At 40.3% G+C, this 15,307-nt stretch overlaps 1 protein-coding gene across 2 annotated transcripts in view; it reads left to right on the forward strand.

The window, feature by feature from the left end:
- AFF3 (ALF transcription elongation factor 3) overlaps positions 1-15,307 on the forward strand; it is a 562,822-nt gene that overhangs the window by 500,429 nt on the left and 47,086 nt on the right. For both annotated transcript variants that reach the window (XM_059942557.1, XM_059942558.1), the window contains one exon: positions 13,367-13,553. In XM_059942557.1, coding sequence (XP_059798540.1) covers positions 13,367-13,553 — 187 coding nt within the window. The remainder of the gene's footprint in view (positions 1-13,366; positions 13,554-15,307) is intronic.

Genomic DNA, 15,307 nt, shown 5'->3' on the forward strand with positions numbered 1-15,307 from the left:
TGAAAAATGTTAACGAACCATATAAATTCAAGCACTTATTACTATTAAAAGTAAAGTAAGGACAAGAAATCAGATTAATTGGACTACATCCAAATTAAAGTGTTTTTGCTGCAAACAATATCATCAAGAAAGGGAAAAGACAGCCCACACACAGGAGAAAATATTTTCAAATTGTATATCTGACAAGGGACTTTTATTTAGATTATATAAAGAACTATTATAATTCATTAATGAAAAATTTTTGAAGGGAAAAGGACTTAAATAGACATCGTCCAAAGAAGACACACACATGGCCAATAAGTACATGAAAAGATGTTCAATATCTTGAGACAAATGCACATCAAAGTCACAATGAGCTCCTACTCCACACCTACCACTATGGCTAGAATCATAAAGATAGACAGTAACAGGTGTTGGCAGGCATGTAGAGAAATTAGAACCCTCATACACGCCTGGTGGGAATGCAGAATGGAACAACTGCTTTGGAAAGCCGTCTGACAGTTCCTCAGAAGATTAAACATAGATGGGACTTCCCTGGTGGTCCAGTGGGTAAGGCTCCGTGCTCCCGGTGCAGGGGGCCCGGGTTTGATCATTCAGAGCCTTCAGTCCAGAGAAGATAGTTGGATGGAGAATGTTCTCTGACAGGCCTTTACTTTAAAATAAGTTAATTAAATATTATTTTAGAAACAAAAAAATATCAACAGGTCCAGGACTATTTGGAAACCAATGAATATTTGTACATTATTGTATTTTTCCTTTATTTGTGAAATGTCTTCCTCTTTGGTTGAGTCACATGTGGGTCTTTAGTCAACTGAAAGTAAAACTTTATTCCAAATATGACCCAGAACTCCAAGCAATAACTTTTTTTTCTCTTGGTTCATCTGCAAGAGAAAATTCTTCACCCATCCCTGAAAAGAAAATCAGGTAAATCCAATAGCAGGGCTGACCCCAGAGCAGAAGAACTGACATTCCTTAGCAAGTATTATTAGTTAGGCAGTAATGCTGTAACCTCAGGAATCCTAAAAGAATGTTTTGGTGCTGTTCAAACAGAGTTCCCAAACCATGGCACCCATCTAAGCTAAGGAAGCAGAGCACCAGACAGCTGGTTAAGAATTAATGGCGGGACTTCCCTGGTGGTGCAGTGATTAAGAATCTGTCTGCCGGTGCAGGGGACACAGATTCAATCCCTGGTCCGGGAAGATCCCACATGCAGTGGAGTAATTAAGCCCGTGCGCCACAACTACTGAGCCTGAGCTCTAGAGCCTGCGAGCCACAACTACTGAGTGCACCGCAACTACTGAAGCCCATGCGCCTAGAGCTTGTGCTCCGTAACGAGAAGCCACCGCAATGAGAAGCCCGTGCATCGCAACGAAGAGGAGCCCCCACTCGCCGCAACTACAGAAGGCCTGCATGCAGCAACGAAGACCCAATGCAGCCAAAAATAAATAAAATTAAAAAAAAAAAAAGAATTAATGGCTTACTGTCATTTGTAACATTTGATGTCATAAAGGTCAGAAATGTGGAACATGACAAGGGCCCCATGGGGTGACATCTGTGCTCTCTGGTGTTTGAAATTGATGATCAAGCCTTATGTTCCAAAGCCTTTCATAAAATTGGAATTTGGGCATTAGTTCTTCATTCCTTGATAGAACTATGTAAATGGCCCCATTAACTGATCAGGAGGATTTCTGGTTTCTTTGGCTTGTAACACAAAATATTCCGTATGCTACCACAGGATCAGCTTTGAAATATGAGGCATGATTTATGTCCAAGTTTATAGACCTCCTATATGACTGAATTTCTCTCCTGCTAAATGTGGCAAGTTCTGTTGACTTTTATCCTCCCCTAAGACCGGCAGAAATTTTCAGAGACCTTAGGATATGTGCCATGCTGAGTAAGTCTTCTTTATGACCTTAATCCCTTCCCCAAGCCATTCCCTACTCCCATCCTAGTTCCCTGCCCCTTTCTTCTCACCTTTAACAGGTTGTCTTACCCGAGCCCTTGGATTCCCCCTTCAGGCTGAAGCCACCATCCTGCCTGAAGTGTTTACATAGGCTAAACTGTATCCCCCATGCTTATTTTTGGACCTAAACATCATGTTTATCCTTCTTAATTGTCATCTTGTACTGAAGAGCAATCTTCTAAATAACTATTTGATTAAAGGAAAATTTTAAACTACTACAACAATCTATTTAGAAAGTAAAGAAATGAAAAACACAGCATAATGAGGATGATCACCTGCAACCATAGGAATGTTCAAAGGCAAAATGATAGTTCCCAGAGCTTCCGATATTAAGAAAGAATGAAAATAGCCAAGATGGGGACTTCCCTGGTGGTCCAGTGGCTAAGACTCCATGCTCCCAATGCAGGGGGCCCACGTTTGATCCCTGGTCAGGGAACTAGATCCCACATGCCACACTAAGAGTTCATATGCCGCAACTAAAAGATCCCATGTGCCGCAACTAATACCCAGCGCAGCCAAATAAATAGATAAATATTTTTTTTAAATAGCCAAGATGAACAACTCAAGAAGTTCAAGAAGTTTATAAAAGTATTATAATCCTGAAAAATGTAGAAGGAAGCAAGGCCAGAAAATAGTCCAATTATTATATAGATCAAGAGCTGTTTCTTGGAAAATAAAATAAAATAGACAAACCCTTGGCAAATATAATAAAGAAAAAGGGAAGAAAGAACAAAATTTAGAGTAAATACAATTTTTTATTTTAAGAGACTATTATTATATAAATTTTGTAAAATAAACTTGAACATATAAATTAAATAGAATATTTTTTTTAAAAATTAACAAAATTGACAAGAGAAGAAATGGACAAACCAAGAAGTAAATTGTAAAATAAACCGAAGAACTGCCATTCTAAAAGACTTTATGACTAGGTGTTATTACTGGTGATAAGTTCTAAACTTTCAAGGAACAGATAATTCTCATACTATATAAGCTTTTCTTATAGATAGAACACTATGAAAGGTAAAACACTATCCAATATATTCTTTTAAGCTAAAACCACCATGATGCAAAGCCTGCCAAAAATTGCCCCCAAATATAAAATAGATCAATGTAAATATATGTCAAGTTCACCTATAAACATAGATCTTCCCAAAATGCTAACTAAAATAGTAGCGAGCTAAATTCAATAATATAGTAGTAGAATCATCTTCCACAATGAAATAGACATTTAAAAGGTAACATATGTTCTGTCGGTGAAAAAATGAAGAACTGGAAAAAATAGGAAAGTTCAAAAAATATTTATCCTTGTAAGTCCACCATCGGAAAATATCCGCAGTTAACATTTGAGTATATATCCTTACAGTGTTTTTTTCTCTGAATAAATTTTTTATGTAATTACAATCATGCTACTTTGTAGCCAGCAGACTGTCAGGGAAAGACCATGTACAGATATCCTGTGAGGTTAGATTAGGTCCTCCACTAATTTGGCAAAGAATTCAGAAACACAGCTGAGACAGAGCTGGAACGGGTGTACCCCAGGTGCCCTTGGAGGTTGTAACAGAGTACTTAACACCTCAATCCTTTTATGCTTGGACCTCACATATCCACTCCAGAAGACTTACACAGTCTGTGTTCTTAATAATCCCATGTCAGAGCCTGTTTACAGACAGTGGGACCCTCTGATTCTTAAGCAAAACCCTGAGTCAGCGAAACCCCATCCTCTGTGCCAGGGAAAAAGCAGGGTTTAACACTTAGGTAGTCCTGATCCATTTCTCTGCCCTCGGATGACTGGCATACTGGAAAGCCCATTGCTTCTCAAATACAGAGTGAGAATTTTTCACAACAGTAAATATTCTGGGCTAATATGTTTATAATGACTACATAGTACTGAAAAGTATTCTCATAAGGGTGTATAATCCCCTAGTGTTGGGCATTTTGGTTGTTTACAAATCCTTTCCTATTGCAAATAACATAAGAGCCTATATCCTTGTAGATAAATGTTTTCAAACATACCTGATTATTTTCATAGGGTAAATTTCTAGAAGTAGAATCTCAGCTCTGTCCCTTATTAGGATCCTTATTGTCCCTACCTAGAAGGAGACAGAATAATACCTACCCTATAAGAAGGAGACCAAGGCATAAAGTAACAACTACAAAAATCCTGAGGGTCTCTGGTCTTGAGGGAGGTATTGTCCATTGTCCTGAGTTGCTATTTTGTGTTGGGATATGACTGTTGTCCTCCCCTGGGGTCTGAGTGCTCCATTCTGATTTATTTGTAGAACTTTTCTTTGTTTGATTTTGTAGATTAATGAAAAATGTGCAGTTTTTGCATTGTCAACAAGTGGTGTAACTTGCATTACAGTTTCTCATAGCTGATTTCATCTACTTTTTATGATTCTGTATGGTTTCTGACAGTTACACTTTTCTCCTGGGAGAAGCTGACTCCTCTGTCCCAAGCTCTCTGCCTGGCTGAGTGTCTATCAAGTCCCTCCCCTCTCTCTCTCTCTCTGTCACACACACACACACACACAAGCTATGGCTCTGCGGTACCTGGCACCAAGTGAATTCTCAGCAAAGGTCACACCAGTATCATCCCTTACCTCCATGCCATTTACTCTGAACATAAATTTAAAGAACCACCCACCTTTTTATCCTTAACATTTTTAGAACCGCACTTATTTGAGTCATTTTTCTCACAAGGCTATCTATATACATGTTCTTTCTAGCTTTGGTACACAGACTTTTAAAATCAGAGCTTAATTTCCACAGTAATGGTTTTTAACTAAATTAAGTAATGCCTAATTTGACTGGGTGATGAAATGGGCAGTGACTATAGAAGAGACCTGCTTGGTTGTTTCATTCATCAGCTTTTGATACAGTTAATCAGAGCTGGAGGTTGGAAGTACTGAGAGAGGGTTCCTTTCCACTTGATAAATTTTTAAAAAATTTTTAGTGGAGTATAGTTCCTTTACAATGTTTTGTTAGTTTCCGGTGTACAGTAACTCGATTCAGTTATACATATACATATATCCCCTCTTTTTTAGATTCTTTTCCCATATAGCTCATTACAGAGTATTGGGTAGAGTTTCCTGTGCTATACAATAGGTCCTTATTAGTTATCTATTTTATATATAGTAGTGTGTATGTGTCAATCCCAGTCTCCCAATTTATCCCTCCTCCCCCTTATCCCCTGGTAACCATAAGTTTGTTTTCTACCTCTGTAACTCTGTTTCTGTTTTGTAAATAAGTTCATTGTATCATTTTTTTTAGATTCCATATATAAGCAATATCATATGATATTTGTCTTTCTCTGTCTGACTTACTTCACTCAGTATGAAAATCTCTAGGTCCATCCATGTTGCTGCAAATGGCATTATTTCGTTATTTTTTTATGGCTGAGTAATATTCTATATATTCTATTATATATATGTACCTCATCTTCTTTATCCATTCCTCTGTTGATGGACATTTAGCTTGCCTCCATGTCCTGACTATTGTAAATAGTGCTGCAATGAACATTGAGGTGCATGTGTCTTTTCGAATTATGGTTTTCTCCAGATATATGCCCAGGAGTGGGATTGCTGGATCATATGGTAGCTCTATTTTTAGTTTTTTAAGGAACCTTCATACTGTTCTCCACAGTGGCTATACCCATTTACAGTCCCACCAACAGTGTAGGAGGGTTCCTTTTTCTCCACACCCTCTCCAGAATTTATTGTTTGTAGATTTTTTGATGATGGCCATTCTGACCGGTGTGAGGTGAAACCTCATTGTAGCTTTCATTTATATTTCTCTAGTAATTAGTGATGTTGAGCATCTTTTCATGTGCTTTTTGGCCATCTGTATGTCTTCTTTGGAGAAATGTCTATTTAGATCTTCCACCCATTTTTTGAATGGGTTGTTTGGTTGGTTGATGTTGAGCTGCATGAGCTGTTTGTATATTTTGTAGATTAATCCCTTGTCAGTTGCTTCATTTGCAAATATTTTCTCCCATTCTGAGGATTGTCTTTTCGTTTTGTTTATAGTTTCCTTTGCTGTGCAAAAGCTTTTAAGTTTAATTAGGTCCCATTTGTTTATTTTTGTTTTTATTCTCATGACTCTAGGAGGTGGATCAAAAAGATGTTGCTGTGATTTATGTCAAAGAGTGTTCTGCCTATGTTTCCCTCTAATAGTTTTATAGTATCTGGCCTTAAATTTAGGGCTTTAATCCATTTTGAGTTTATTTTTGTGTTTGGTGTTCGGGAGTGTTCTAATTTCATTTGTTTACATGTAGCTCTCCAGTTTTCCCAGCACTGCTTATTGAAGAGACTGTCTTTTCTCCATTGTATATCCTTGCCTCCTTTGTTGTAGATTAGGTGACCATAGGAGTGTGGGTTTATCTCTGGGCTTTCTATCCTGTTCCGTTCTATATTTCTGTTTTTGTGCCCATACCATACTGTTTTGATTACTGTAGCTTTGTAGTATAGTCTAAAATCAGCTCCGTTTTTCTTTCTCAAGATTACTGTGGCTATTCATGGTCTTTTGTGTTTCCACACAAATTGTAAAATTTTTTGTTCTAATTCTGTGAAAAATGCCATTGGTAATTTGATAGGGATTGCATTGACTCTGTAGATTGCTTTGGGTAGTATAGTCATTTTTACAATATTGATTTTTCCAATCCAAGAACATGGTATATCTCTCCATCTGTTTGTGACATTTTTGATTTCTTTCATCATTATCTTACAGTTTTATGAGTACAGGTCTTTTGCCTCCTTAGGTAGGTTTATTTCTGGGTATTTTATTCTTTTTGATGCAATGGTAAATGGATTGTTTCCTTAATTTCTCTTTCTGATATTTCACTGTTAGTATATAGGAATGCAAGAGATTTCTGTGTATTAATTTTATATCCTGCACCTTTACCAAGTTCATTGATGAGCTCTAGCAGTTTTCTGGTAGCATCTTTAGGATTTTCTATGTATAGTGTCATGTCATGTGCAAACAGTGACAGCTTTACTTCTTCTTTTCCAATTTGGGTTCCTTTTATTTCTTTTTCTCTTCTGATTGCCAAGGTCGGGAATTCCAAAACTATGTTGAATAATAGTGGTGAGAGTGGACATCCTTGTCTTATTCCTGATCTTAGAGGAGAAGCTTTCAGTTTTTCACCACTGAGAATGATGTTTGCTGTGGGTTTATAGTATATGGGCTTTATTGTGTTTAGGTAGGTTCCCTCTATGCCCACTCTCTGGAGAGTTTTTATCATAAATCAGTGTTGAATTTTGTCAGAAGTGTTTTCTGCATCTATTGAGATGATCATATGGTTTTTATTCTTCAATTTGTTGACGTGGTGTATCACATCGGTTGACTTGCGTATATTGAAGAATCCTTGCATCCCTGGGATAAATCCCCCTTGATCATGTTGTATGATTCTTTTTAATGTGTTGTTGGATTCAGTTTGCTAGTATTTTGTTGAGGATTTTTGCATCTATGTTCATCAGTGATATTGGCCTGTAATTTTCTTTTTTTGTTATATCTTTGTCTGGTTTTGGTATCAGGGCGATAGTGGCCTTGTAGAATGAGCTTGGGAGTGTTCCTTCCTCTGCAATTTTTTTGGAAGAGTTTCCGAAGGGTAGGTGTTAACTCTTCTCTAAATGTTTAATAGAATTTGCCTGTGAAGCCATTTGGTCCTAGGCTTTTGTTAGTTGGAAGAGTTTTAATCACAGTTCAATTTCAGTACTTGTGATTGGTTTGTTCATATTTTCTCTTTCTTCCTGGTTCAGTCTTGGAAGGTTATACCTTTCTAAGAATTTGTCCATTCCTTCTAGGTTGTCCATTTTATTGGCATATATAGTTGCTTGTAGTAGTCTCCGATGATCCTTTGTATTTCTGAGGTGTCCGTTGTAACTTCTCCTTTTTAATTTCTAATTTTATTGATTTGAGTCCTCTTCCTTTTTTTCTTAATGAGTCTGACTAAAGGCTTATCAATTTTGTTTATCTTCTCAAAGAACCAGCTTTTAGTTTCATTGATCTTTGCTATTGTTTTCTTTGTCTCTATTTCAGTTATTTCTGCTCTGATCTTTATGATTCCTTTCCTTCTACTAACTTTGGGTTTTGTTTGTTCTTCTTTCTCTAGTTGCTTTAAGTGTAAGGTTAGGTTGTTTATTTGAGATTTTTCTTGTTGAATTGTAGTTTTTTTTTAAATTTTAGATGTTTAAATAAGTGGGCTGAGAGAATAAGTGTATTTGGCTAACCTCTTGTTTGTCCCTGCTAACCTGAATCCCTGAGAGAGGCGAAACTCCTGGTTGTGGTCTCTTTGTGTCTCTTCTAAATGGAACCATCTTAGGCTTTCAGAAGGTGTAAGAGTAAGACATAGATTAGCGAGTCTCAAACTCTCAAACTGGTACCCCACAGGCCTCGTCTGACCTACAGACGTGTCTCATTGCAAAAAATAAAATGAAACTTTTCATTGTTAAAAATTCTCAAATTAGTTACTAGCGTTTTAAAATCAGGAGATTTGATATAAACATCAGGATTTGGGGCTTCCTCTGAAAAAAAAATTGAAGGATTTGGTAACACTGGCTCTCATTTCCATGTGGCAGAGATCTGCTGGCCTGGGGAAGCAGTAGACCAGTCAGGACTATCCAGCTTGACACTTTCCCACTGGGGAGCCAAGGGTCCACTGTCTTGATCATCGTGTGTTAGGCATTTGTTTCTCTTCTAACTGGGCACTTCATTCATTTATGCTACTTGCCTGACCCCTATAGGTTTTGGATTTTCAACCAGTGATGTAGATGGTAGCTCTCTAAGTCATCTGTTTTATGAAATCTTTGGCAGCCCCAAGGCAACAGAAAAACTACATATGTGAATATATGAACATCTCATAGGCTATTTCATAGTATAATAAAATGTATTGACTTACTATGTCAAGAATCATTTTTCTTTCATTCATTCAGTTGATAGTTGTTGAGAACCTATTCATGCCGCACCCCCTGCTAGCACTGGGGATTCAAGGATAAAGTAGATAATTCCTATCCTTAGTATGGTAAGGGCTACAAAAGAAAAATAGGTGATGTGCTAAGGGGCTCAGGGGAGGAAATATTAACTATGCCTGAGGGAATTGGGAAAAACTTTACAGAATAGGGTAATATTGCAACCAAGTCCTGAAGAGTGAGTTGGAGGTACGCAGAAGAAGAAAGGGAGAGAGGGCTTCGTAGCATAGAAAATAGCGCACGCAAAGGCACGCAGATTGTCAAAACAGTGAGAAATTTATTATAGACAAGGTTTGGGGGTGCACCCTATGAGGTGTGGCTGAAGATTTGATTGAGGCCAGACCATGAAGAGCTTCAAAAACTATGTTTAATAGAAGACTTGTTCCTGGAGGTATCACAGAGCTAACAAAAACTTTTAGTACAAGACCAACAGTCCTATCAGCGAACCTCCTTGTGCCAGCTTTCCATTTTCATGTCTCATTATGTGATTATAATTTTAGATCAGTTAATATCAATAGAGATGCCAACAATAAAGGAACACCATTGCCAGGGCACCGATTACAGTTTAGAAATCAAGCATGTGTTGAGTTCATCCGGAGTGTTGAATGGGAAGGAGCTGGGACCTCTTCTAAATTATTAACCTTTCGTCCATCCCAGTGGCGTGCCCACAGGCTGTTGGGCATCACGACCATCCACACGGTGCCCACCGGGCACAGAGCCTGCCACCAAGTTCCTTGTTAGTTCAAAGCTCGTGAACAACTTTGGATATTTACCCAGACCCCACAATATACTTGGCAGGAGCACCCATGGCTGTAAGATCCAGGCATGTAGGTTCCAGATCTCTTCTTTTACTGTCTGTATTCAGATTCAGCCCAGGCCAGATTCGGAAAAGAATGTGTCACTGCAGCCAAAGGAGGGGACACAGCAAGCAGATCATTTAGAATAAAGCTGGGACTCTCCCAAACGTGTATTTGGTCTTGGCCACTCACAAAACCAGCAAAACCTTTCATGAACTCAAAATACCAAAAGTAAATAAACCATCCAGGGGAGAACTGGGCTTATATTATATAGCAGATGAAATTTAGGGTACATTTAAAGACATTCTGTGCAAGGAAGAGGTGTTAACATTGGAAAAGCACAAGAGGGGCTGAAACCCCCTTAAGTGTTTTTTTTTTATTAGAAAAGAGAGATTGTAACCTTTTTGAAAGGTTAAATCCTTTTTCCTTTAACTCATTAACCTAGTGATAGACTTTTTTCTATTGATTCTTTCATTTAGTAATCACAGGTGAATACCTATTATGCCCCAGGCACTGTGCTAAGTTTGGTGACACAAAGGCTTTTATTCCATGACCTCAATAATGTTTTCATGCCCACATGTTTTCAATGGCACCATGTTCCTGAAATAGCAGAGGGTCCAAGAACTCTCCTAAAAATTGGCCAATGCTGTGTCATCATGTCAATCAATCCATGTTATCATTTCAGAAAAAAAGTTACTTTTTTAATTAAGTTGAAAGAATTGTTAGCGTCTTTGGTATGGAAACATGACAGCTAGTAAGCACACCAAACTTTGCAGTTTGCAATTTTAAATATATAAAGCTTAAAGTCTTCTTTCAGGAGGGTCTGTCTGATGTGTCTTTTTCCATCTTCTTGGTTCCATGACTCCAAAGAGCCTCCCTGGCTTAACTGAGCCCATCCTTCTCTTAGTTCTTATCTGCAGTAATGACCATCCCCGGCTTCTTTGTTCTGCCACCCTGGCTGCTACAGCTCCCCCAGCAGAGGCAAAGCAACTGCACGCGTTCATGGCAAGAGCAGTCATTGTGCTGAGTCCTGAATGACCAGCTGTCCCCCAGAGACCCACAAAAAGTCTAGTTAATGGAGCAGGCTTTCTGGAGGTAGGGCTAGTTACCTCGATCCCACGACTGGAGCCACCAGAGCCCTTGCACACAAGCCTGCCCCCATCCTTGACGTGGATTGCTTCCAGCGACACTGTCTCCACCGGGACCATTGAAACATGAATGTATTCGGCCCTGACTCCAGAGGACTGGGGCCTCACAGCGCTTCAAAGCAAAGCAGGAAGAAAACCTGAAATTCTTGGCTCTCCCGACGGTTTCAAAAACAAATAATAATTACGCCAGTAAAACTGTCGTTTTAAGTCAATTTCCTAATTTAAGGAAGGAAAACATAAAACTCTAAGGCTTTTCTGCCAATCTAATTCAGATCAGAGACTCTTGTCTCGCTGGGCTAGTGGGTCTCATTACGATAGGACAGCAGTCAGAAAAGGAAGGCGGCACAGGAACCGTTTAATGGATATCTTCCCAGAAATTAAAGTACAGCTTTTCAAAAGACAGTCACTTTGCGGTGCAAGCCCCAGGGAACCGCACACACATTGCTGCCTCTGCCGCAAACACAGCAACCAGGTGCACACAGCAGCGGCCTCAGTGTCCTTTGTTGTCAGAATGAAAGCGGGAGAATGTACCGCTTGGTGCTCGAAGCCTTTGACCATCATATAAAACCAATCAAAATGCTCTTTATTTCTCTTAATTTCCTAGTCTTCAGCAAATGTCATTCCAGAGTGTGGCAGGGAGACAGATCTCTTTCCTCCACCATGTGTTGTTTGGCTCTGGGGAGTTTTTACGTTTTGGTTGGTTTGTTTGGGTTGGGGTGGGTTTTTGCCTGTTTGTTTTTGGAGTTTTTCCCCAGTGTTTGGGGGACTTACTGGCACACGGTTAACATGGATCCCAGCCATTTGTGTTCAGTCACAATCTAATAGCCTTTTTTTTTTTTTTAATGACTCCATTGATAGTAGCCATTTCGACTCAGCCGCCAGGAAAGATGGATTTTAGTTCATAAGGGAAGAAAGAAATATTACGACACTTTGATCACTAACCGTCCCTTCCCAGCCTCTGTAAAAAGATCCAGGATCCCTCACTCAACACCAGAACAAACAGCAGGCTGGAATAGGAATTGTTGCAGCTCAGGCAAGGCGTAAAGGTGCAGATGTTGTCTGACGTTGAAGAATTTTGTCAGACAGTAGGTATGGACCATGACATTGGCAGAAGAAATAAAAACCACTAGGGAAGGTTATGTTCAAACTCCATTTTTCCCTAAGCCTGCAGTTCAAAACAGTGCTTTGACTTTCAGGTACATCCTGTAAGATAGTTTCTTGTCTTATCATTCCTCTGGGAGAAGCAAGGTTCCAGTGAGTTTTAAACACCGCCCCCCCCTCCCTGTCCCAACACTGAGGATTTATGAGACTCTGTCCTTGAGCAAAGCATTTGTCAAAGATTTAAGGGGCGGGTGAAAAGGGTCCTTCACCTTGTCCTGGCTGCTTTGCACTTGAGACCATAAACTCTGACAAGCTCCCTCAGCCCTGGGCCTTCACTCGCATTCATCCTGTTGAAGCAGTGGTCCCAGCTGGAAGGGGCAAGCAGGTATTTGCTGACTCAACATTTAAAAAGTGGTCACTGCATTTTCTGGGTTTAGAGTTTGACCTCGAAAAAACAGTCAGGTGTGTTTCAATGCAATTAATAAAGGGCTTTGAAGATGTTGACTATTATGTGAGTATTGAAACTTTCTTTTTGGCTCACTGTTTGGGTGGATGTGTGTGATTTGCATTTTTGTGGTTAATTAATTACCATGAGAAGTGTCCATGTTTCCTGTTCTCTTTGAGTCTATAATTTGAGTATGTAACTTTCTGGCAAATTCAGCAGGGATATGGACATCGAGTATAATTCAAAATAGTATTGCTATTAGCCACTGTACTGGGGTTGAATTTTAAAGTCTAGAATATTTAAAAATGTGTGAGTGAGGGATCTTTAGTTCTTTAATAAAGGGCTCAAAGGAAAATTACTGTTTATACAGCAGGCCGGCTCCTGTAAAGACTACAGGACTCGACTCTGTGGGCAGGAAGAGGTGGGAAGCAAGACAACTTTGTCGGTCCCGCCGTCTCCAGAACCTTCCAGCAGGCCGTGAGAGCACAGAGCAGGACACTGTGCCCTTCCTCACAGCCCACTTCCTAAAATAAAGCAAACAGACATTTTCGTTCTTTACAAAATATTTCAAGCATTTTAGATTTCCTTGCCTTTTTGTCAGTGATTGGAATCGGAAATGCATTTGAAAAGCCATTCCCAGAAATAGGAGCAAAAGAGAAACAGTCCTTCTGCAATTACACCACCTTCCCCTCTAAAATGATCACACAAACTAGTCACACTGACGAGTGCCTGATTACCAAGTGGCACCGACTTTCACTCCCAGTTTAATTTCTGTGCATCCATTGTTTTAACTGTGAGGCTGCTTTGACCTTGACGGTGGCTCTGGAGCTTCAGGTGACGCTGACAGATGCGCAGGCTGGTGGAACAACAGCTCGCTCGGTGGTGTATGCGTGTTTGCTCACTCGGCTTTCCTTCCCTCTCCTTCCCGGGGCCCCGTGGGCTGGCAGTGCCGGGCTCCCGCAGGCCAACTGCAGGCCCTCCGTGCCCTCCAGCAAGGGCAGCAGCAGCGGTAGCAGCAGCAGCGGGAGCAGCTCCTCCAGCGACTCGGAGAGCAGCTCGGGATCTGACTCAGAGAGCGAGAGCAGCTCCAGCGAGAGTGAGGGCAGCAAGCCTCCCCACTACTCCAGCCCGGAGGTAAGGACACGCTGGCCTCTGAGCGCCTCCCCTGCCTGCTTCTCCCCCACCAGGTGAGCGAAGTCAGTCTTCCTCCGAGTGTGGTTCTCACACCTCCTGCTCCTCCAGCCTCAGTGCTATGACGCTGGCCTGCGAGCCGCCGTGACCTTTCTAGGCCACCACCTCCTGGCAGCCTGCCAGGGTTGGTTTAGGCTCATTTCCCTCAGCCCCTCCTCACAGTGCTCCTAATCACAGAGCTTCCTTTGAAGTCTAGAAACTTCATCTCTTATGGTCCAAAATTCTCTATCTTGACTTCCAGAACTTTCCAAGTATGCTGTAAACATCACTGACTGGAAATAACCTGAGGATCGGGTCTCCCTAAGGGTCAGCCGAGGCAATAAGCAGACAGGGCAGCTCCCCGCCTGGAAGTGTGAGCCCCCATAAATCACGGGGAAAGGAGTTTTGTGGATTAGACATGGTTAGAATCTTACCTTTTTTCAGTTCATCACAGATTAGGAGAACAAGGACTATAAATATGAATAAAACCTCCTTTGTTTTCTTTGTGAAAATATGAAAAGGAAAATTAGCATCAACTTACAAATACTAATGAAAACTTTTATAGCTATGATGAGTATCTGTGTGGAAGATTTAGGTGCCTCGTATAAAAATATTATAAGGTCCCAATAAGAGCCATTGCTACTTCTACTTTAAAGGGGAAAAAGGGGGAAATTTAATAGTAACTCAGAGCATGGATTCTTGAGAGACGGCTGAGAGCACACTTCTCTAGTCCCTGGATCTGTAAGGGTAGACTTTGATTTCTAAAGAGGGAATAAAATATGCTTCTTCTTGAGTGTATAAACATTTGATGTTACTGTGGCTCATAGGATTTAACTTTTTACCTACAACCTTCTGTGCCACTGTGGGCCCAAATTTCTAAATATGCTCTAAAATGAAACCAAACCCACATATGCAAACCTTGGTGGTAAGAGGTTTTTTTGTTTTTTTGTTTTTTTTTGCCGCACCACAATGCGTGTGGATCTTAGTTCCCTGACCAGGGATCAAACCTGTGACCCCTGCAGTGGAAGTGTGGAGTCTTAACCACTGGACCCCCAGGGAAGCCCCCAGGAGCACCTTTAAAGGCCAGCAAGACCCATGTTTCCAGCTTGTGTACCTGTGTCTCTGTCTCTCTCTGTCTCTCTCCCTTTCCCTGTCTATCTTTCTATCCCTATCTCCCTATTTAAGGGGAAGGCCCTTAGCAACATTAACCTATAAAAGCCATATGTTGATATAATCCTGACTTTTCCCAGAAGCTAAATTATTTTTCCTTCTTCATCATTTCATTCATTCATCCATTCATTCACTCATTTAGTGTTCTTTCAACGAAGATCTATTGAGTCTCTGCCACAGATACAATGCTTGGCCCTGAGAGACAGCAGTGATCTGACAGAGAAGGTTCCTGTCTTCACGGAGCTGATATTCTAATAGGAATAATTTGAAACAAACAAAAATACAGGAGTTAAATAAAACAGAGGCGTTAACCGGGCTTCTTCAGAGCCAGCTTTATGCTCTAATTTGTTGAAAAACTCCAGAATATTTAGTAGAAAGAACTGGGTTCCAGGGACATCGCAAGAGCCAAGGGGGACAGTGGCGGTGGATTAAAAGCTTTAGGGTCTGTGAATGTTACCTCTACCCCAGGCTCTTTGTGACTTTGAAGGTTAAATTCAGGAAAGTTGAGTCTCATTTGCATGCTGAAATATGACTCCTGGAGTTTCTAG

This window comes from Balaenoptera ricei, chromosome 13, assembly GCF_028023285.1.
Source record: "Balaenoptera ricei isolate mBalRic1 chromosome 13, mBalRic1.hap2, whole genome shotgun sequence".
Taxonomy (NCBI): Eukaryota; Metazoa; Chordata; class Mammalia; order Artiodactyla; family Balaenopteridae; genus Balaenoptera; species Balaenoptera ricei.